Source organism: Thamnophis sirtalis, unplaced genomic scaffold (genome assembly GCF_051295495.1).
Source record: "Thamnophis sirtalis isolate CommonGarterSnake01/CBP01778 unplaced genomic scaffold, rThaSir2_p1.2 scaffold_4, whole genome shotgun sequence".
Lineage (NCBI taxonomy): Eukaryota > Metazoa > Chordata > Lepidosauria > Squamata > Natricidae > Thamnophis > Thamnophis sirtalis.
Genome location: NW_028261384.1, coordinates 14902224 through 14926574, shown reverse-complemented (window position 1 = coordinate 14926574; position 24351 = coordinate 14902224). Strand labels below are relative to the sequence as shown.

General features: G+C 41.0%; 1 protein-coding gene across 2 annotated transcripts in view; it reads left to right on the top strand.

Moving 5' to 3' along the window:
* The window catches only part of ADARB2 (adenosine deaminase RNA specific B2 (inactive)), a 511321-nt gene that overhangs the window by 172617 nt on the left and 314353 nt on the right, over positions 1-24351 (top strand). For both annotated transcript variants that reach the window (XR_015696318.1, XM_014052563.2), the window contains exon 2: positions 232-366. Coding sequence is in view for 1 of the 2 variants with exons in the window: in XM_014052563.2 (XP_013908038.2) it covers positions 232-366 (135 nt within the window). In the remaining variant the exon portion in view is untranslated. The remainder of the gene's footprint in view (positions 1-231; positions 367-24351) is intronic.

The window sequence follows — 24351 nt, the reverse complement described above, 5'->3', positions numbered from 1 at the left end:
CTAATAGCTATTTTCTGTAAGTTTGGATGTCTATGGAGATTGTCAGTCATCCAGGTTATAGTTGTCCCAAAAGTGCTCTTTTTAACTGGACTTTCTGGCTTTTCTTTGAATTAGAAAATCATTTATAAAATCATTTAGGTCCAGTTGTTTCTTGAAAAAGCGCCTTTGTAAGATTGGATATTTATTCTCTTACAGTAATATTTTGTTTTTATTGTTATTGTCGTTCAACAGCAGAGAATTCAGGATGGGTTCATACCCTGCTTCCCAGGATCTCACACCGATTGCAGGAGCGTTGTAACACCCAGTTTGGCACATGGCTGGATGCCACAGATCACCGCCTCTCCACACAATCAGAAACACCACATGGTAAGTCTTTGGAATGAGCCTTCCGCTATGTGCAAAATGGACTCACCTCCTGGTTGTGATTTATTGGTGGTTAACATAAAAAAGGGCTTTCTTTTGGAAAGAAAAGAAAAGAAAGACAGACAGACAAATTCTTCATATCCCAATGTTTATAAAATTACAGCAATGTACTCTTCATATGAAAATGAGTCAAATTAGCGTATATACAATTATCTTTGGACTGCTTTCTCTTTTCTAGTCAGGTTTTCTGCAGTTTCTTAAAACAAAAGAAGAATCAGTGCAAATTTTCTCAACAAAAAGTGTTTCTAGATAATTATTTCTACCTGCAGTTGAAGGTAAGATACCTTGTAGAAGAGGAAAATGTGTGGGGAACTTCTACATTGTAAATCTTGTACAGTAGTATCTCAGGACTCATCATTAATTGGTTCCAGGAGGCACAATGAATACCAAAAATGATAAGTACCAAACAAATGTTTCCCCTAAGGAATAATGTAGTGAATCACAAGACAGACAATACGAACAAGTTCTAACTTATGCACTGAGTAGCAAACAAACAATGAGTACTGGGACAAAATTTTCACATCAGAACGTGTTGAGTACCAAATCTGATGAGTTTCAAAGTGGTTGAGGAGCAGGTGATAGGAAAAAGTGAATGGTCTTTAAAATTTAATATCGAAAGAAAAATTGAACCTGCTGTGTAGTGGAACCTTACTGAGTGGAGAAACAAGCCTGTCAAAGAAACTACAATGGACGGGAGTGAGGAAATGGTAGCATAAAGGCAGTTTATAAGATAGACAAGTAGGCAAAAATTAGCTAGGTCTTCAAAGTGGAAAAAGGAAGAATACAAGCTGTAAAAACAGCTGCGAGAGGAAATGGCTAGCTAGGGAAAGATAACTGAATGAGATAACAGGAAAGGCAAACTGGACTGAAAAACAGGAACCTATTGTTCTAAGGAGCCATAAAATATCCCCAGAACTCAAAATTGAGCACGCCTAACATCTGATTAATATTAACTGATACACCTTGCATAAATTATCTCCCAATTTTAATGTGCATGTGATGTATGATTTAGTGTTAGCAGGAAATGTGTAGGAGGTGGTCAGAAAAATGTAATCTCATTGTAAATCATGAGATTGCTGTATTTTGGCAAAATGGAGTCATCACTGGAGTTTTTCTCTTCAGACTTCAAAGGTAGAAGTAGTGCTGTACATGCCGTAAAGTCTAGTAAATACTCTTGAACAGTGTTTCTCAACCTTGATAACTTTAAGATGTGTGGGCTTCAATACCCAGAATTCCCCAGCCAGCATTCTGGGAGTTGAAGTCCACACATCATTAAAATGGTCAAGGTTGAGAAACACTGTCTGACAAAATGTATCTTTCATACTAACTGGGATGGGCAACTTTTCATGGACAGAGACAATAGGACTGTAATGGCGAACCTATGGCACATGTGCCACAGGCATGTGATCCATCAGCTCCACCACGCATGTGCATGCACCTCCCGCCAGCCCGTTTTTGCTCCCAGAAGACTTCAGGGCATACTAGGCCCAAAACAGGCCTTGGGAGGTCACGCAGGGGGTGTTTCACAAGCATGCGGGGGGGGAGAATTTGGGGGTCACCATGCATGCTTAGGGGGTGGGGCACATGGGGGAGGGTGTCACACACTCATTGCATTATGGGTGGGGCGTGCAATGACAAAAAGGTTAGCCTTCACTGTAATAGGACATTTTGTGGGGAATGAGATGCTCTATTGGAGGCAGAATAAAGCAAGCGTGTGAAACTGGATTGTTGAATATTGGTAAGTCCTCAACTTACAACCTAGCAGCTAACAACAGCCAAGCCGCATCCTGATTGGCCAAGACACAGCTTGGCTAAGCGTGGGCTGCTAGGGGCGTGCCTATTGGTTTTCCCTGCTTGACAGCTCCGTATAAAGAGCTGTCAAGCAGGGAAGGTGCTGAATTGCTGGATTATTGACAAGGTTAAGTTTATTTTAGAGATTATTCTATAGTTTTTATGAATCTCTCTCTTCAAAATTTTGGCAGGGTTGTGATTCCATTGATGTAGGGACTGCATCTTGACAGAAATGGACATGTTTCCTTCAAAAGTAATCCTCAGCTTCTTTAGTGTTTTAAACAAGACCAGGCAGGGGATGGGAGAAATCTTTTTATTTCTCAATAAAAAGGACTCAAGGGGACCAGTCCTTTGGCAATACTGGTTTAGATGGAAAATCTGATCTGTTAGAAGGCAGCTTTTCACATACGGCCTCGAGTAGATTTGAATCAGCCCTTGCTTAAGAAAGTTCCTACACAAACCATGAACTGTGAAATTGTGAGTTCTAAATCTCATCACGTAAGAGGTTATTTTCTACTGTATGAACCTCTTTGGTAAAAGAAATTGGGAAGGACAATCAGGCCCCACAGATCTTATTGCTACTTCTAGAGGATTAGACATTCCTTTTTTTCTCTTATTATGTGGACTGGCTGTGAGACTTTGGCATAATGAGCTTTCTCCTGCATCAGGTTTGCCAAATTCATTCTGTATTTTTGATATATGAGGATGGAAAACATTAAGGAAATTATACACATAAGCACGGTGTTTGGCATGGGCTGTTTCTTTCCCCACAATTGATTTGCTGCGGTGTCTTGTAATTTATTCATACAAGGAAACAATGATGGATGGTGTAAATTATTCTTCTTTTTCCCTTTTGACTTAAATAATAATTGGCAATATCTCAGAACTGTATGAAAACATATAAGGGCGGATAGACAGTATACATAGAGGGTTGCAAATGTTTGCTGATAGCATTTTTCTTCCTCCTCTTTCAAGGGAGGGCAGTTTTGAAAGGGAGGGGGAGTTTAGAACCCACTCAGATTCCTTGATTAAGGGTTCCAGAAAATGTTCGCTCTTTGCAATATATGTAGATTCACATCTTCCTTGAGACTGTTTTTTGTCCGAAGCTTTCTCCCAATGTTGGGAACTAAAGGGAAAGCAATAGCAATAGCAATAGCAATAGCAGTAGACTTATATACCGCTTCATAGGCCTTTCAGGCCTCTCTAAGCGGTTTACAGAGAGTCAGCATATTGCCCCCAACAATCTGGGTCCTCATTTTACCCACCTCGGAAGGATGGAAGGCTGAGTCAACCCTGAGCCGGTGAGATTTGAACCGCTGACCTGCTGATCTAGCAGTAGCCTGCAGTGCTGCATTTAACCACTGCGCCACCTTGGCTCTTAGGAAAGGAAAGAAGAAAATAAAACAATGGGAAGCCTTCCAAAAATTCAGCCTGGATCAAAATGCATTCAGCCCTGATACATCATCTCAACTCATCCTTGGGATTAATGTTCCCGAACAAGGTATTCCTTGTTCGGGAACAGGAAGAAAACAGGAAGTCTTTGTTTTGGAATCAGGAAACCCATTACTAAGTGTCTCAGGCATAAGGCACAATGTCACATGACTGGTCCAACTTATGGCAGTCTCAATCATGGTCATTACCTGAATTCTGTGGAGTTATAGCATCCCCTAGTCACCAGTGGTGATACTCAGCCGGTTCGGACTGGTTCAGCCAAGCTGGTACTAGGTGACCTGTGGGTTAATCCACCCACCCCGGCGCTATGCCATCCTATTTAGCCACATTTTCTAAGCCACGTGCATGCATGCAAGCCACATGCGTGGAAGGCTGGGTGCACACGCTCACAGTTTCAGTGTGCAGCAAACCAGCTGTAAAATCATGTGAAACCCACCTCTGCCAGTCACATGGTCGTTATTTGTATCTCCTGACAACTTCTTCATTGACTTTGCTTGGCAGAACAATATGACACTGTAATTTTGATCTGGTTGCCAAGCACCTAATTGTGATTATAAGACCTTGGGGAGGAAGGGTGCTTCAACAGCTGCAGCTGTTTACCCCTTGTAAATCCTCCTCATTCAGCACCATTGTAATGGTTACTGAATGAGTGGACATTAAGCACCAAATATTTTTGCTTTGGATTTCTTTAGCAGGTTCTTCTCAGACCATGATGGCAAACCTATGGCATATTTGCCAGAAGTAGAACATAGAGACATCTCTCCGGGCATGCAAGCCATTGCTTATTGGTCTTCCAGGTTCCAGCATGCCAGCCAGCTGGTCTTCATATGTGTGGAAACACTGGAAACCAGAAGACCAGGTGTGCATGCATGCTCTGGAAACTGGAAGATCATCTTCCCCACACGCACATGCACACTGTGTGGCTGTTCTCCTGGTTTCCGGCCCACACATGTGCACTGCGCAGCTGGTCTTCACACATGCATGTGTACTAGAAACTGGAAGACAAGGTTGCCATTGCACATGCATGTGCCAGAAACCGGAAGATCATCTTCCTGGCATGCGCATGCACACTGGGCGGTTGCTCTTCCGATTACTGGCATGTGCACACACCCCACTTTCAGCACCTAGTGCCGAAAAGGTTCACCAACACTGTTCTCGGATGTTCGTGATACAGGGCGGGGCATAACCTTTTCCTAGGGGGTCACAGCAAGATCGACAGCAGTTTACAACTTCCGCGACACCTCATTTTAAAGCCCATAAAAAACTGAATTGAATGAGCTATTAAATGTTAAATTTGCTTTAAGAATGGCTGGAAAATTCGATTCGGAAGAACAAAGGATCATTGACAGAATAAAATGCATTGCCTTTCGAGAGGCTCGCGAAAACAATGTCGAATTTTGGGGCAATGACGTCTGGCCGGGAAATTCGCCAGATCTCAATCCGGCAGAGAACATTGGGGCCATAATTAAGGATGAAGTGGAAGCTCTGATGATTCAGGAGCAAGGTCAAAATCGATATTCGGTTGAAACTTTGAGAATGAATTTGGAAACTGTGTTGAAAAATCTGGAAAATCGAACGGAACTGTTTGAAGATTTGTTGTGTTCTTATCCACCTCGTTTGAATGCTGTTCGAAGGGCTAATGGTGGTCATACTGACTATTAAATCGTGTCAATAAACTCAGTTTTTGATGGGCTTTCGAATGGTGTATGAATTATTTGTGTTGTTATTACAAGTGTTGCTGTGACCCCCTAGGAAAAGGTTATGCCCCGCCCTGTATTTCTGCCACTGGGTGATAGTTTAGTGTTGTGTAATTAGTGCTCAACCTCCATAGAATTGTAAAACTAGGACACAGAAAGGAAAGAAAGGTAATAGTAGAAGGAGTTGAGCATGAAAAGTCTTATCAACATGAGTATTCCATTCCTCAGTGGGAAACAGTACAGGGTTTTTTTATTCCTTCCTTTCCTGTTGAAAACTGCTGGTTTGGGAAGGGGGCAGTTCATTTCCTATTTACATCTGCCTAAAATTCCATTTTGCTACAGAGGATTGAGAGACCACCTAGACTGGGGTTCTTGCTGGATACGAAATCCTTGCTTAAAACTTGCTGCTTGGTCCAGGGTCTCCTAGGAGGTAAGCTGTAATTCAAAACAAGAGAATGCAGGCAAAATAACAAGCCTATCTTGGATTCTTCCTTGCAATTATTCATTCCTTGTGTACCGGCTTATATTATTTCTGGGTACATTTCCCTGCATCCACAGCCAGCAGGCAATTGTGGGTTGATGGTTTGGGGCTAAGAGAATGGAAAAATCATATATTAGAATTATCTTGGGATGTTTTCATGGGAAAAAAAAACTTTCTTTGGTACCCAGATATCAAGAAACCCAGCAGAAAATTTGTCTCTCTGGAGAAGGCGTTCCTCAACTGAGGTCCACAGTAGAAAATGTTTTTTTAGAAATTATCATCTACTTTATCTCAGATGGTGGCACATGAAGAGTGCTCATGTGGGTACCCAGGGAATAGATGATTCTTCAAAGATAACCTTCTTTATGGTTATTCCTTTATTCGCACGCTTATGGACCAGTGGTGGGATTACATTTTTTTATTACTGGTTCTGTGGGCGTGGCATGGTTTTGTGGGCGTGGCTTGGTGAGCATGGCAGGGGAAGGTTACTGCAAAATCCCCACTTCCTCCCGATCAGCTGGGACTCAGGAGGCAGAGAATAGATGAGGGTGGAGCCAATCAGAGGTGGTATTTACTGGTTCTCTGGACTATTCAAAATTTCCTCTACCAGTTCTCCAGAACTGGTCAGAATCTGATGAATACCACTTCTGTTATGGACACAGGCACAAACAATTTAGAGTGGACTGCATTTTGTAATGGGGAAATTGGTTAGAGTAGTTGTGAAATCCACAATTCTACCAAAGATCATTCTTTCTGGATGTGATTGGCTTGATCTGGGAATGACCTTGGAAGGCAGGAGGAAGTGGCACAGGCTAGACAACCATCAAGAAAAAGTTATCTTGGCCCACCAGAAAAAAAAGGGAGCATGGGAGATATTTCAGAAGGGACACTCCCTAGTTTTCTGGAAACTAAACATAGAGAAGAAAAGAAATGCTTCCAGACTTGCAAGGTTCCTACAATGAATGTAGTGTCAATGTTCATGATTTGATCTTCTTGCCTAGACTACCTCAAAGGGCTGAAATTTACCTGGAGTCATTTGGTCTATAGACATAGCAATAGCAATAGCAGTTAGACTTATATACCGCTTCATAGGGCTTTCAGCCCTCTCTAAGCGGTTTACAGAGTCAGCATATTGCCCCCAACAACAATCCGGGTCCTCATTTTACCCACCTCGGAATGATGGAAGGCTGAGTCAACCTTGAGCCGGTGAGATTTGAACCGCCGAACTGCAGATAACAGTCAGCTGAAGTGGCCTGCAGTACTGCACTCTAACCACTGCACCACCTCTGCCCTAACCACTGCACCACCTCTGCTCTTCTTTGTGTATATGAGCCTTCTCTTTTGAGTTAATTCTGAACTGTCTTTTCTCACAGTGGCTCTCTTTGAGAGTCCTTTAATTTGTTTGTCGCCTGACATGAAGGTTAAATTATTGTTTGTTGGAGTCATTGCAAACCTTCATAGCAAGAATGCTCACTTGATCCTGTCCTGGGAATGTTTTTTTTTCCCCTTCTTTTTTTCATTCTTTTTAGGACTGGCAACTTTAACAATCTATCTAGCCATTGAAGCATTTTCATTTGGCAGCCGGAGCAATGTCAATTGAGAATGAAGGAGAAATGTAAAAGTTTTTTTTTTGCCTGAAGCAATGGCATATGGACACCAAAGACAGATCACCTGTTAGGTTAAGGTGGCGGGGGGCAGGAGGACACGGCTTGAAAAATAGCTTTGGAATCAGTTTTCTGTGCGCACTGTGTATATTCCATTATTTAAGGAAAAACCGGAGAGAAGGAAGATCTTATGCTTATGTGGCAGTGGTGGGTTGCAGGTGGTACACCAGGTGTACAGGTGCCTGCCTGGAGCACCGGGTATCATTCTTGTACGGTGCTCCAGAGGGCCCACCCACCCAAGCTCCTTATCTGTATTTGAGCTCTTTGGCGCTTCCAGGCACGAGCACAGAGTGCACGGCGCCTGCGCAACACTCCGCCGAGCAGCTGCAGCATCACGGAGCCTCATGGAAACTTCACAAGAGGTAAGGACGCACGCACTTGCTGTGCGCATTCATGTGGTAGACGCCAGGTCCCATTGTAACCATACCAGTTGCAACAAGATCCATTGTTATGTGGTAACAACTGGAAGCAGAAGTGCCTAAGTACTCTGGTCCACTTTCTTCCTCTTTCCTTCATTTTCATAAACAGCATGACTATGAATGACTTATCCATGATTGTTTGCAGGTGGCAAGTCTAAATGAACAAGGTAGAATTGCTGGAACAACACAGTTCAGTAGAAGGGGCTGCTTATATTCTTTGGATCCTAAGAAGTTGGTGGTTGGGCAAAGTAGAAATTGCCATTAGTATTATCATCATAAGGGGACACAGTGGGTCAGTGGCTAAGATGCTGAGTTTGTCAATCAGAAAGGTAGACAGTTCGACAGTTCGAATCCCTAGTGCCGCATAACAAAATGAGCTCCTGTTACTTGTCCCAGCTTCTGCCAACCTAGCAGTTCAAAAGCAAGTAAAATGCAAGTAGAAAAATAGGGACCACCTTTGGTGGGAGGGTAACAGTATTCCGTGCACCTTCGGCATTTAGTCATGCAGGCCACATGACCATGGAATTGTCGTCAGACAGTGCTGGCTCTTCGGCTTAGAAACAGAGATGAGACCACCCCCTAGAGTTGGGAATGACTAGCACATATGTGCAAGAGGAACCTTTACCTTCACCTCATCATCATCATGGAAACAAAATTAAGCATTTTTTAAAAAAAAAGCTGTCTTCCCCATCTGTTCATTGCTTTTCTTTTTGATGGATATCTACTATTTGACCATGTCACCATACACGCATTAATATGTGTACTAATCTATCATAAAAAGCAAAACTGGGGAGGCTCATTTTACATTTATGAAGGTTATTACGTGCCTTTGGGACAACCAGAACCTCCCAGCTGTCTGTCTCCAATAAAACATTGGGTGGAGAGTATGTTGTTGCCCATGAAATGAAGTAGACTATTCCTTTTCATGCCTTGCTGTTATTCTGCCGCAAAGGTTAATATGCTCACCTGTGGTAAGATCTTCGTGACCCATTAGATAGTTGCTCCAATGAATTGATAAAATTCCCTAAGAAGTAAACACAGTACTTTTTATAGAATAATTTATTCTTGTGTTCTGAGGTCCCCTGACATCATAGTTAAAGTCTCCCTTACTTTTTTAGAGCCAAGGTGGCGCAGTGGTTAAATGCAGCACTGCAGGCTACTTCAGCTGACTGCAGTTCTGCAGTTCGGCTGTTCAAATCTCACCAGCTCAGGGTTGACTCAGCCTTCCATTCTTCCGAGGTGGGTAAAATGAGGACCCGGATTGTTGTTGGGGGCAATATGCTGACTCTGTAAACCGCTTAGAGAGGGCTGAAAGCCCTATGAAGCGGTATATAAGTCTAACTGCTATTGCTATTGCTATCGCTATTTCCCCAAGTTTTTGAAAGTAAAGTCTCTTTCAAGTAGATCTTATAAACTATATACATTTCTCAGCAATGAGACAGAATAGTTTGCTGCTACCTTCTTGGGTGTTTTTCAAGAGCTTATATACCTATTATTTCCTGGTTAATTCCAGTCCCAGTATTAAACTGGCTCTGATCCTATTTACTTTATGTGAGGTTAGCCAAGATCAGCTATGTGCTATCATCTAAATGGCCTTTCACCAACTGGAACAGAGGTGTCAACTAAACAGGGCATGGGTGGTGCATGATGCATCCAGTCCATGGGATGTGAGTTTAACACCCCTGAACTAGAACAATGTTTAACATATCTAGGAAGTGCACTGTAGTCCATAAATGTCATTATATCTTTGTCTTTAAAAGACACAACATTCAGTCTATTCTGCTGCAGTGCAGCTGTTTCTCCTGGAAATTGTTCATTCATTGACATGGCTTTAACTAATGGTGAGATCCATAAGCAATATCTGATTGACTTTGCAAAATTGGGCATGATCATAATATTTGCATTCTGGTAACTGTTAACATATATGGCGAAAGGCAGGGGTGGGATGCAGCCGGTTCGGACTGCTTCAGGGGAACTGGATGTTAATTTTACATCCGGTTCAGCGAATGGGCAGTTTCAACAACCAGCTGGCCCCACCCCACCCCTCTCAGGAGTTCCCACATGCCCCATTCTAGCCCCTGGTAAGTATAGGGGGCCTCTTAGGCCCAAAATGGGCCATAGGGTGTATGGCCCCCATGGCCTGTTTTTGCTCCCAGGAGGCTTCAAAGAGTCCTCCTGGACTCAAAATGGGCTGTGGGGAGGTGTGGCGCAGGGGATGGAGCGTGAAGTACACACTCCCCAAACCAGTTATTAAACCAGTTGAATCCCACCACAGGTGAGAGGGTTGGATCTGTCTGGTGATCAGGAGTGTCTGATCCGTGTAGTGTTGCTTTACATAGATGCATTAAGCAGTTGTGTCAGTGTGCTTCCCTTCCTGCAAAGAGCATTGCCTAATGCAAGTGGACTTTCTCTTCTCTCTTGAGAGAGATAATCTTGCCTTTAAATTATTGTGCTTTTTTTTTTTTTTTGCCTTTGCTCCAGTCTGCTGCTGGTGCTAATGTTCAGTGACAGTTACTCAGTGCTAATGATCACCTTTGGGGATTTTTCAGAGTGTTTGCTTCTTGCTGGTCACTGGTGAAATGTAATCAATAAATCTGCCAGACAAGCTTTTCATGTTGTCTTTCCTCTTGGAATGGAACAAACACTACTATAACTGATTTGTGACCGAGCCCCTTTAATAGCCAAGGGACACCCTCCCCCCCCCCCCCCGTGGGAATTTGGCTAGTCCAATTGATCTAGGCAGCTGGCTGGTAAATCTGAAATTAATCAAAGAGAAAACAAGGAACATTACTTACGCCAAATAAGGAATCTTGCTATGTAGATGTCTTGCTTCAAATGATAGCAAGAGGGAGGAAATAAGCAAGGGAGCTGTGAGGTTTTTTAAGTATCTGTGCTTTTCACTTGCCTGCTAACATCTATTTTATAGATTGTGCCAGTACCATCATCATATCTCAATTTATTAATGTTTATATTAATAGATGCAATGTGTGCTGTATACTGTATCAGTATCGGTCTGCAAGATAATTCACTTTATTTAGTTAATATAGTTAGCTATTAAATATATGCCTACTTTTTCATTTGCTTAAGTACTTGTCAAGCACAAGGAACCAAAAACAACTTAATGAGCTGATCTGAGTGGTATCTTTATTGTTGCTCACCCACAGACAGAAATCTCATTATCTTATAACTAGATAAATACTACTAAGTTTTAGAAAGGATCTCCCATCAGCCAATTTCTCCCTCCAAGTGGCATAAGAAGTGGTGGGATCCTACTGCTTAACAACCAGTTCAGTGATCACGTGCATCACACAAAGTTTTGAGAAAACTTACCTTCGGCATTACTGCTGGGGAGAAAAACAGCTGAGGCATAGCAATCTGCTCTATTAACTCAGCTGAGAGGATATAGGTCAGTAGAAAGCAAGGGCAGGTGAGTAGGTCCAGCTGATTGTCAGACTGAACCAGTTCACTCCCAGATGATTGTTGCAGCTATGGGTTCACCCGAACCAGTCCGAACTAGTAGAATCCCACCCCTATAAGGACAATCCACCATTTCATTCCTCCCATCAAGAAAGCTCCAGATTATACCACACTCAAGGTGGATGTAGTCAATGCAATTATCATTGCAGGTTTCTCTTAGGCTAATTATAAATATCATGGAGGTCCCCTCAAGAATCTTCCAGAACTGGAATCATTTTCCACATACTAAGATGCAATTCCCAGATCTTGCTGGGGATCATGTGAGAGCCTAATACAAAATCATTTGGCTTAGATGTTCTTGTGTGCAGTAGTGTGCTCCAGTAGTGCTGAAGTTGAAACTTCCAGGAACTTTGGTTGCTGTGAGCCATCTTAAGAGAGAGTTTGGGACTTAATTCAGAAACTATTGTGACCAAGGCTTCTCAAAAACAGGAAGCTGACTTCTCATCCCGATAAAACCCCTTTCATTTAGTTTTAAAGTGAATTCCTCTCCAGCAAAGTCCCGGCCAACAGTCTTTTATAAGATTTCACAACTACAGACATTTATCAGGCTTGGAGAGCTGCCAGGCCAACATCTTCCAAACGCCAGTAGCAGAAAATATTTGGCAAGAAGTCAGGAACAGATCTTCACCCTAATGAATTGGACTTATTGTCTCCTGCAAACTCCCCTCCCCTTTCGCGCTTCTTTATGGGAGGGGCCATTCATCATCCACCTGTGGCTTTACTCCCGAGTCAGTCCTTGTTCTTTAGCTGTTCCCTTCTCCTGGCATCTCTGTCCATGCACATACTGGGAACAGGCACCAAATGTTCTTCGGCTCCACTGATGTCCAACTCCAAAGGCAGCTGATAACTGTCAGATGGGTCCTGGCCCCCTCTCTGCCTCTGATGCAGAGCCCTCCTCAGAGCCTTCCCCAGACTCCAGGACTGACCCCTGTTCCTCCCCAATCTCCTCACTATCTGAATCTTCTGCCAGATCTGCTGGCCACTGGTGGGCCACAACAGAAACATCTGAAATGTGACAGACTCCTCACCCTTGAGTTAAAGGAAATATAGTTATCAGATTTGGAAATTGAGGTTTCTCCATAGTAGAAAATACACATCAAAGTGTCCTAGTACTACAACCCTCTTCAGAGTAGACATGTGTATATATGTGTCTGTGTGTTTCAGTGGGTGAGTGTGTAATCATGTGCATGTCTTTTCTAGTGCATGTCTTTTTTAGTTGCTTCAATCTGCTATGTTCATACTAATTTGGCTGACACACTGAACTCACTTTCAGTTGTTATGTTTAACAGTGACATAACACATGGATTGAGAGAATTTTTTCATGCCAGCAGAAACATTCAAGAATGTTAAGATGGAAACAATGTTTTCCCCATCTATCGTTGCCAGCTATTATTAGGACATCTAGGACATCAAGCTCACAATGGGATTCTGGGATGTAAAGTAAAACTCCCCACTTGATTAAAATGCTTTATGAAGGGTCTTTAAAAGAGCAAAGTACTCCCCATCTGATCTGGCTGTAGTAATGTGCCTTAATTTCATTCAGGTAAGTTGATTGCAATATATGTGGGTTTTTTTTTTAATTAAATCAGTTAGAAGCTTCAGATGTCCAGAATATTCAGGTATAAGAATATTGATGGACTTCTTTACGGAATATACCCACTTTTAAAACATTTTCATGGTGCCCTATACTACATTCAATTCAACTCACAATAAAATCCCCCATGCCACCAGACTTGAAAATTTGGGCTTATACAGTCTGGAACTGTGCCACCTGTGGTATGATCTAAGCACAGTACACAAAATTGTCTGCTACAATGTCTTACTTGTCAACTTCAATGACACGAACACAGTACACAAAATTGTCTGCTACAATGTCTTACCTGTCAACCTCAATAATACAAAGAATAGATACAAACTCAAAAGTAAACTGCTCCAAACTTGATTGCAGAAAATATTATTTCAGCAACGGAGTTGCTGAAGTGGTCAACATCTGGAATGCTCCACCTAACTCCATTATTACATCCTCTAACCCTCACAGCTTCAACCTTAAACTGTCTACCGTGGACCTCACCCCATTCCAAGGTGGCGCAGTGGTTAAATGCAGCACTGCAGGCTACTGCTAGATCAGCAGGTCAGCGGTTCAAATCTCACCGGCTCAGGGTTGACTCAGCCTTCCATCCTTCCGAGGTGGGTAAAATGAGGACCCAGATTGTTGGGGGCAATATGCTGACTCTCTGTAAACCGCTTAGAGAGGCCTGAAAGGCCTATGAAGCGGTATATAAGTCTACTGCTATTGCTATTCCTAAAAGGTCCATAAAGGGGGTGTGCATAAGCACACCAGTGTGCTTACTGTCCCTGTCCTACTGTCCCTATTTATTTGTACTCATTTCCTTTGTTCATGTCCATGTTTATACTTATGCCTATTATCTTGTACATGTTTGACAAACTAATAAATACAAATACACTCTAGGAAAAAGATAGTATTTAGTGGGAGTCAACACAGGGAATGCCCTTCCTGAGAGCACATGGACTCCAGTAGCTCCCCAAGGCTCTTAAAGCTGTCCCAACTCAATTGCGATCTTGTCCAGGAATTATGGCATCCTTTTGGACTGCTTGGCCACTGTTATGGAGTAAGTAAATATTATGCATGTTCTTCATGTTTTGCACAATATACTAATTAAAAAGAAAGCAATATTTTCTTGTCTTTCAATTCAATACCTATGAAGGTTTTTGTCACTTTATTACATCAGACCGCTGTATGTGCTGACATTTATTTTTTAATTAATGGCTAGGGTAACCACTCCTTTGAGTTACCTGCTGTGTGGTAATGAACAGCACTAAGACAGAATGCCAAACTTTTTCTCGTAAATTATTATTCTCTATCTGACAAAAGGGTTATTCGCTTTGGGATTTACAGCCAAAAGCTGCACATAGTGAACATTGCTCCTTTAAACTTGCATGCACATAAATAGCAATAACACTTAGGCTTATATACTGCTTCACAGTGCTTTTACAGCCCTCTCTAAGCAGTTTACAAAGTCAGTATATTGCCCACAACAATCTGTGTCCTAATTTTACCAACCTTAGAAGGATGGAAGGCTGAGTCAAACTTGAGCCAGTTAGGATCGAATTCCTGGCAGTGAGCAAAGTTAGCTGGTGAGAATTGAACTGCGGGCAGCCAGCAGTCAGCTGACGTATCCTGCAGTACTGCATTCTAACTACTGTGTTACCATGGCATAAACCAAGAGAAGCAATACAGTGCTTTCACTTTCAATGGCAACCTGGGATGTTTGTGCTAGAATGCATTGGTGTTGCTATAGAAATATCTAACAGCTCTAGTTTTTTCCTTGTTGTATTCCACTTAATCATCACATTTTAAGGGCCACTTTCATTGTTATTTTCTGTCTGTTTACTCTGACCAATATGTGGTCCAGTATCACATTCCTTCTCCAACCAAAGAAGATGAATGCAGTTGGAAATCTTTTTCTCATACAGTACTAGTATTCTCTAATGTTTCCTGCATACAAGGCTGCTCAGCTGTCACATTTACATCCCTTTATCTATCTCAGAAAATAAGTCTTACCTTGAGGCTTTGAGGGGTAGCTGACTGAGAATCCTGGAGATTTCCCCTGGAGATTTTACTCATTTTTAATTGACATATATTTCCGCCAGTCTTCAAAGCTTTCCAGAGTGGCTAATGATAACTAATTGTAGCATCAAAGCTTGAACAAATGCTAAAGAGGCTCATTGGAAGAGCTACCACTGTATCCATAACTTTACAAGTTTGTTGTAACTGATAGGGGACAGAGTCAATCAAACTTGAAAGAAAATTAGAGGTTTCCTTTAGAGGATATGTTCAGGCTGAGCTTAGAGCACTATCTTCAGTGACGTTTTAATGTGGATTCCTACACTGAACAAAGATTTGGAGAAACCAAGCTGATGTCAAAATAATTTTGCAGAAATAGAGATGTCATGGTGCAAATCCCATTCAGATGTACTTGCATTTTAATTTTTTTTATTGAAGTATGTAAGTAGTGGGTTTTGTTTAATTGTCTCACAACATTTACTTTGTTAATTAGAGCTACTCCTTGATATATGACTGGTGGCATAGTGACTGTTTGAAATTATGATGGACAACCCACCCACTTCCCCCCCCAAAAAAGGTACTTATGATCTGGTTCCAAAATTATAATGTCTCCTCCCCTGAGGTCACATGATTGCATTTAGGTGCTTGGCAACCAACTGCATTTACAATCATTGTCAGCATCCCACAGTCATGTCATCACAATTTACACAGTTTTGCTGATAACCAGCCTCTACATCCTAATGTCAACTCCCAACGTTGCCATAGTGAGAGAAGGGGGGAGTGCATTCCACGCATACTGTTGGCTGAAGTCAGATCTCAGATTAGTGCAGCAGGTTTGGGAGGGGTGCACCTCATTGGGGATTGTGATATATGACACAGACTGAGGGGAGGGGAAGAACAGGGATAAATGTCAGCTATCACGCAAACAAAGCTTAGATCTGACTGCGAAAAGGTTTTGCCTATGATGCTCCTAATAAATGACTAGTTTCATATTGAAACTTGGCTCTATACTCATGAATCAATTAAGGCATTTTTAGGAAACCTGACAGACAGTGTTACCTATAAAAGTAGACCTATAGCAAACAATACATTTACTTAATAACTGCAGTATTTGCTTAACAACCATAATGTTTTACTTAGTCACAGCTACAAAAAATGTTGCAAACTTGTGTTGGTCATTTGATGGCTTGTTTATGGACATCACAACTTGAAACAGTAATGGGCAGGCCCCATTGTGGTTGTAAGTCAAGGACTACCTGTTTCATGCTTTGTTTTTTTCCAGATACTGAAGGACCTGATAGACTAAAAGTCTCTTTCCAATTCTATGATTTTAGAGTCTCATCAGCCTTCTTAAATAAATGTTGGGTCTTTGGAAAAGCGTATTCATTCCTAGTCACATTCTCATTACCACCAAAACATTCCACACCAAACATCTGTATTGAAAGATATGCATCTTCAAAGTTTTCCATTAGGATATGTGAAATATGTAGCAATGTGTCATTCTGATTGCAGACTAGCTCTTTCAAACAGCAAAGCATTGACAATAAAATAGATGTTAAAATGACACAAAAAACAGAATGCATATGAAATTGCACCTAAAAGCCACTGGGAAAAAAATAGCAGTTTGGAATATAGGTCTCATTTTGTTCTACTGAATGTTTGACATTTTTTAAAATTAGTCCATGCTGTTATTTTTTGTTCTTGTCTAATATATTTTTCCCCCTGAGATTTTGCTGTTGCATACTTGATTGGATGAACTTTGACTACAATTTGTGTTTAGAAGATCCTGCTTTTCATATCCCACTTGAAATACAACACCTGTCTAGGCTCAGGTAATCAGCATAGAATCAGCTAGATGGGTGGCTGTTTCTTATATGGAAATGTATAGTATTATGATACATGATTAATTAGAATTAGAATTAGAATTAGAATTAGAATTAGAATTAGAATAGAATAGAATAACAGAGTTGGAAGGGACCTTGGAAATCTTCTAGTCCAACCCCCTGTTTAGGCAGGAAACCCTACACCACTTCAGACAAATGGTTCTCCAATCTCTTCTTAAAAACTTCCAGTGTTGGAACTTTCACAACTTCGGAAGGCAAGTTGTTCCACTGACTAACTGTCAAGAAATTGCATCTTAGTTCTAGGTTGTAGAAATGGGATGCTTATTAGAAAATACAAATTGTAGTTAATGTTATGTATCAGAATTATATATACATATTTCCTACAGGATTACTAAGTACTAGGATGTTACCAGCTATCTTAATCAATTGCTTAACAGTGATATTGCAGAGTGCTCTTTGTGCTCAGCCCCAATGTGGTGAAATCCCAGCAGGAAGGGGGTGCAACCCAGCAGGAAGGAGGTGGTTACTCAGTCAAGAGGCTGACTCCCAGGAGGAAGGGTGTTCATCCTAGAAATGAGGATGGCGGGCTTCCAGGAATAAGAGGAGGTGCATCCAAGGACTAAGAGGCAACTCAGCCAGATATTATGGTGAGAGAAAGGTGATGAAGACAGCCCCTACCTAATAGTTCACAGAGTATATGTAACTCGTAGAGACTGTAATATGTAATGGTCACTCAGTGGCTAAAGATGCTGAACTTGTCAATCAGAAAGGTCAGCAATTTGGCGACTCGAATCCCATTACTTGTCCCAACTTCTGCCAACCTAGCAATTCAAAAGCATATAAAAATGCAAGTGCAAAATAGGAACCATCTTTAGTGAGAAGGTAACAGCATTCCGTGCACCTTCGACATTTAGTCATGCCAGCCACATGATTACAGAGACATCTTTGGACAGTGCTGGCTTTTCGGCTTTGAAACAGAGATGAGCACCACCCCTAAAGTCAGGAATGACTAGCGTATATGTTCGAGAAGAACCTTGCCCTTTACATTATGTAGTATGTAGCATAGTCTTTATTGTCATTGTACACCGTGTATACAACAAAATTGGTTATTATATTGTAGATGCAGACGGTAGTCTTCGTTTTTGCAGGACTCTTCCTATTATACTGTAGATGTGAAACATTAGAGAACTCTACTTTGTAAGACACACCGTGTGTCATTCTTGGTTTTGGGCCTAACATGCAAAGCATACAGAGTACACTTTTATTTCAGAACTGGGCAGCATTTTATTTTATTTTATTGGTTCAGCAAACATGTTAGAAATATTGAAAAATAGTTTTAGGTATCTGCAATGATTGACAAAGTTACAAAACATTCATTTCCCACAAGGCAAATATAATGAAATTCTAGTCCCTTAGATGTTCCTTATTAACCTAGCTTCATTTCCCCCCCTAGTCATGTAGACTTACTCCTAAAGAAAATACTCTTAAAGAAAATGGATAGTAGTGCTTTGCTTTGTGGCATATTGGCTTGGAATTTTTTTTCAAGGAAGGTTTGGAAGATGCTTTGATTGAGATGTGATCATCCATATGTAGTGTTCCTCCATCTTGCAAAACATTAAGAGAAGTAGATAGAAGAGGAAAAATAAGAGAATCAGTGATATTGTGTTTCCCCGAAAATAAGACAGGGTCTTATTTTCTTTTGACACCTCCCCCGCAAAAAAAATAAGTGCTTGCCTTTATTTTGGGGGAGATCTTATTATTTTTGAGGTGCAGGTGGCAGCGAGCATGGTCACCTCAAGGCTGCTGCTGTGTTGCAATATTTTCAGGGAGGACTTATTTTGGGGGGAGGGTTTATTTTAGCACATGTACTCAAAAGCCCGATTGGGCTTATTATCCGGGGAGGTCTTATTTTCAGGGAAACAGGGTACTAATAAAATGAAGTGTTTAAACAATGAACGAAGGAGGGAAAATATATGTGTCCCAGGATAATGTTGCAGGATCAAACCCGGGTTGGTCAGCAGGACCAGAGGTTTAGTCTTTTGATCTTTCAGACTCATGCTGGAGCCCATCATAACTTCAAACAGTCACTAAGCAATCAGTCGTATATCAAGGAGTACCTCTAATTAACAAAGTAAGTGCTGTGATCAAATTAAACAAGACCCACTATTTACATACTTTTCTCTACCAGATTGAACATATTCTGGTAGAGAGTAGTTCCCCAAGAATGGGCTCCAGCATCAGTTCAAAAAAACCTCAGAAGATTAAGCCTTTGGTTCCAGTGACCAACCCAGATTGGATCCTATTTAAAGAACATTTCAAGCTTCAAATCTTCCGAAGTGTTTTATGTAAAAACTTGCTGTGCATTGACTTGTTCACCAAATAATACAAGAATATGTATTATATGTCGAACCTATATTGGGATGGAAAAAAAGAGCTGACAATTACGGTCTGAAAATCAGTTGTGAAAAATGAACAATCCTGAATTGTTTTGCTTTCCAAGTGACTTTAAACTTCTTGTTTAATATATGGAATACAGGTAGTCCTGAACATATGGTCGTTTTTGGTGACTCTTCAAAGTTTCAATAATGCTGAAAACAATGATTTACAAATGGTCCATTCCACTTATGACCATCGTGGATTCCCCACATGATCAAAGTTTGGGCACGTGACAACTGACATATATTTATAACAATTGCAGTGTTACGTGATTGCCATTTGTTATTTTCTTAGCCAGCTTCCAAAAAAAACAAAGTCAATAGGGAAAACCAGATTTGCTTAATGACCATGTGAATTAACAACTGAAGCAAAAAAAAAGTCACAAAATCACTTAAATGCTGCCTTACTTAGTAACAGAAGTTCTGGTCCCAGTTGTAGTTTTAATTCAAGGACTGTCTGTAATGCTTGCCCATTTGAGGTAGGGAAAAACAAACCACCATGGATATCTATGCAGATTCTCAGTCATCCACATCATGGTTGTCCCAAAGGTAATTTTTTAAGAGGCAATTGGACTTTCTGGTTTTTCTTTGAAGACGTTTTGCTTGTCATCTAAGAAGCTTCTGCACTCTGACTGGAGGGGAATGGATATTCAGGTAATATGGATAATATGCAGTGGAATGCAGTGAGCCATACGCAGATCTGTACATTAGGGAAACAAAACAACCAGTTCATAAATGCATGGCACAAGAACAAACTCATCAAGACTAGATTCAGCAGTCCATCTGCATTTAAAAGACTTTTCTTCACTCTTCATTCTTTTGAAGATAGCAAAGTCCACATTTTGGACAGAGACGACTACTGATTTGAAAGAAGGATCAAACAGGCTAGTGGTGGGATTCAAATAATTTAACAACCGGTTCTCAGCCCTAATGACCAACTGGGTAGGCAGGGCTCGGTGGTCATGTGACTGTGTGGGCGTTGCCATCACAATGTCACTCATGTTGATGGGCGCTTCGCCTTAGCTATTACAATGTAATAAGGGTTAACTGGAGAGGCAGTTTCTACAAGCAGGGCAATAAAGATTAGACTACAAGCAACACCAGAATGTTTCCTTCCTGCCTTCCTTACAGGATTAACCCTGTAAAGTGGAAAAAAACAAAATGAGATTTCTTCCAACAACTGGTTCTCCAAACTGCTTAGAAAATTAACAACAGGTTCTCCCGAATAGGTGCGAACTGGCTGAATCCCACCACTGAAACAGGCTATCTATGTCAAAACTGAACATCCCTCTCTCAACAGAGAGAGATGGGATACGACATCATCTGTCTCCAGTCTACAACACAGTCCTTTCAGCAGTTCCAAGAAGGCTCCATACCCATTTGCACCACTCAGGTGCCCCTGAAGACAAGTGGCCTCAACTATTCTCTAAAAGGATGCAAATGACCATCTGTCTGTAAGGAGTATAAACTCTTTCATTCCCCCCACCATCCAGTCAGAGCTGATGAAGAGTCTTCGATAGGAAGCAAAACATCTTCAAGGAAAACTCAAAAGTCCAGTTTCCTCTTGAAAAAGCATGTTTGGTAGGAACTATCATGGATTTCTCCAGAATTATATCCCGTGTAATACTTCAAGTTCCTTTCAACACACACACATAAACACACACACACACACACACACACAATTCAGTACCTGGCAAATTACTACTTGTTAATTTATAGTTTATTTCTAGACCTCTAGGAAGAAATGTCCTTGTGTTTCTCCATGGAATAATTGGTACAGAGGTAAACCTTAGCTGCTGTGCTTGGGGTGTTTCTGAGCAACGCCAGAATAAATGTGTGGGGTCTGGAGTGCCGACATGTGATTGGCAGGTCTATTACAGTTGCCCTGTGCTCCTTCTTGTATTTCCTTTTATTAGTAATTACGATATGGAGACTCAGGCTTCGGAAGGCTGGGCATGAAACTTACCAACAGTAATGAGATGGTTGTCAATAATAATTGCAAGAAGTCTGGATTTAATTTGGGACCACACTCACCAGGACCCGGGCCAAGGACTCTTTTCAGTGCCAGTTTACCCCTTTCGATGCCAAGTGAAATTAATGTATCACACAAGAGGCTTTGATCTCTTTCCAATAGGAGTAACAAATATCAAACAGCTCATTGTCCAATTTTTCATTTTAATATATTTAGAATAGAATAGAATAGAATAGAATAACAGAGTTGGAGGGGATCTTGGAGGTCTTCTAGTCCATCCCCCTGCCTAGGCAGGAAACCCTACACCACCTCAGCCAAATCGTTATCCAATCTCTTCATTAAAACGTCCAGAGTTGGAGCATTCACAACTTCTGGAGGCAAGTTGTTCCACTGTTTAATTGTTCTAATTGTCAGGAAATTTCTCCTTAGTTCTAAGTTGCTTCTCTTCATGATTAGTTTCCACCCATTGCTTCTTGTCCTGCCAACAGGTGCTTTGGAAAATAGCTTGACTCTCTCTTTTTGTGACAGCCCTGAGATATTGGAACACAGCTATCATGGCACCCACAGTCCTTCTTTTCATTAAACTAGACATACCCAGTTCCTGCAACCGTTCTTCACATGTTTTAGCCTCGAGTCCCCTAATCATCTTCGTTGCTCTTCTCTGCTCTCTTTCTAGAGTCTCCACATCCTTTTTACATCATGACGACCAAAACTGGATGCAATATTCCAAGTGTGGCCTTACCAAGGCCTTATAAGTTCTCTTTATAATTTCTCTTTAACCATTTTTTTTATCATCATAGTGCTATTTGCTGTTTTCTGCATAATGTCCCAATGCTTTTTGAGCCATCTATATATAACTGCATCCTCCGGTACAGCAATAAAACAGTCCTCAATTTAAGACTGTAATTGAGCTCACAATTTCAGTCATGTTGTTCATAGAGCAGGTGATAGCATGAGCTCAACCAGTTTTATGACTTTTTTGCAATGGTCATAAAGCAAACACTATGGTTGTTATGTGGATTGTGTTGTCATTAAGTACAGCCATTATTAGCTGGGGGGGATTTTTTGCTGGAAAGTGAAAGTAAACACTGGTTTCCGATGAAAATGTTTGTAAATCATGGTCACATGAATGCAAAGGCTGGAATGTTGGCCTTTGCCCAGCACCCAAAATATGGTCATGGAACCACATATAGGGAATATATCAGAATATCAAATCAAGTCCTATTTTTAGAGTCCATAGTAATAGACAACCAGTCATAAGTCATGAAGGAATGCTTTTCTAGGATCTTCTATCTCCAATGTCAATTATAATTACCTACAGCAATATACTAAATAAAAAAGGGAAGACCAGAAGATCAGAAATAGAAAACAAACCAATAAAGTTTCTTGTGGGACAATTTCTGTAAGGAAGGTGTCGACTCTCCATTTCCCAAGGCATGTATTCCATGATCCTTATATGCCCTTTCCCATTCCATAATTTTGTGATTCCATTACTGATGTCCCTAAATCATCATCATCATCATCATCATCATCATCATCATCATCAAAACCCTACCCAGGAAGTCTTTATAATCCTTTTTGTTGAAAGAAAAAAAATGGCCCATCTAGATTGCTTAGGATAATCACAGTTGCAAATAGAGATTACATAGGTCATCACACAGGTATTATTTTTTTCAAAAAGCACCTGGACTTTCTGTGCTTTTGCTTGAAGATGTTTAGCTTTTCATCCAAGAAGCTTCTTCAGTTCTGACTGAATGGTGGAGAATGGAACAATTTATATTCCAGTCATCTGGTTGTTAGCACTCCTTCTGAGAGTTATTGAGGCCATTTGGAGGTTTATCTGTGCCCTCGGGGTCACCTGAATAGTGCAAATGGGTGTGGAAGCTTCTTGGAACCTTCAGCAGTTCAAAGGTCCTTTCAGCAGTTCCAAGAAGCTTCCACACCCATTTGCACTATTCGGGTGACCCCGAGGGCACAGATAAACCTCCAAGTCACCTCAACGACTCTCAGAGGGAGTGCTAATGACCAGATGATTGCAAGGAATATAAATCGTTCCATTCTCCACCATACAGTCAAAACTGAAGACGTTTCTTACATGAGAATCAAAACTTCTTCAAGCAGAAACAAAGTAAATCCAGTTGCCTTTTGAAAAAACACCTTTGGGACAACCATGACCTGGATGGCTGAGAATCTCCATAGACATAGTTCACCATGGGTGTGCATAGAAACAAGCTGGCCCCATTTTCTGCAATTTGATTGCTTGCTAATTAATGAGATTGACTGATGATTTTAGACCTAGTTAAAGAAACTCACTTTTTTTTTTGTTTTTTTTGTTTAACAATATTTTATTCAATTTTTCAATTTTCACATTCCATTTGCAATCATTTATACACAGGGTATTTACTATAAGCAAAGAAGAAAAAGAAAAAGAAAAAAGGAATAAAACGAACAAATAAAAAGGAAAGAGAAACTCACTTTTGACGGCTTGAGGTGACTGGTGGTTACCTACCCAACCATACCAAACACATGGAGACATTTTTAGGAAATACTTGAGAATGGGGAATGTTTGTGGAAGAAGTTGAATTTTAGAAAATAATTTTGGAAGACCTCCAAGTTCCTATTGCTTTGCTAATGGAGAACTGATACTTCCTAGAGATTAGTGTTGTATTTCTGTGATCTTGCTTTATTCTCCATGCTGAGATCTATTTTCCCCCTACTGATTGCATAGCACTTGCCCCTTGATGTTTTTAATTCTTGGGGAACAGGTGCACTCTATATTTAAAAAATAGTACTGTCCATCTGTCTCATAACAACTCATTAACTTGGGCTAAGAGTAGCATTATTAGCAGGTCCCTTAAATTAAATGCCATCATCTGTAAGCTGTGTCAGAACCAGTGGGATATCAGTATGCAATGTATTAAATGGTTGCCGCTCATTCCTTTGGCAATAAGTGGAGAAATTCAGGGCAAAAACGAAGCTGCTCTTGTGCTCCAACACCATTGTGTTGGAAGACATTGAACTCTGGAGCATTTTCACAGTAGGGGCATTTTTATCCCTGCATTTCCGAAGGCTGGGACTGAATTCAGAACAGCGAGGAAACTCCTTGGCTT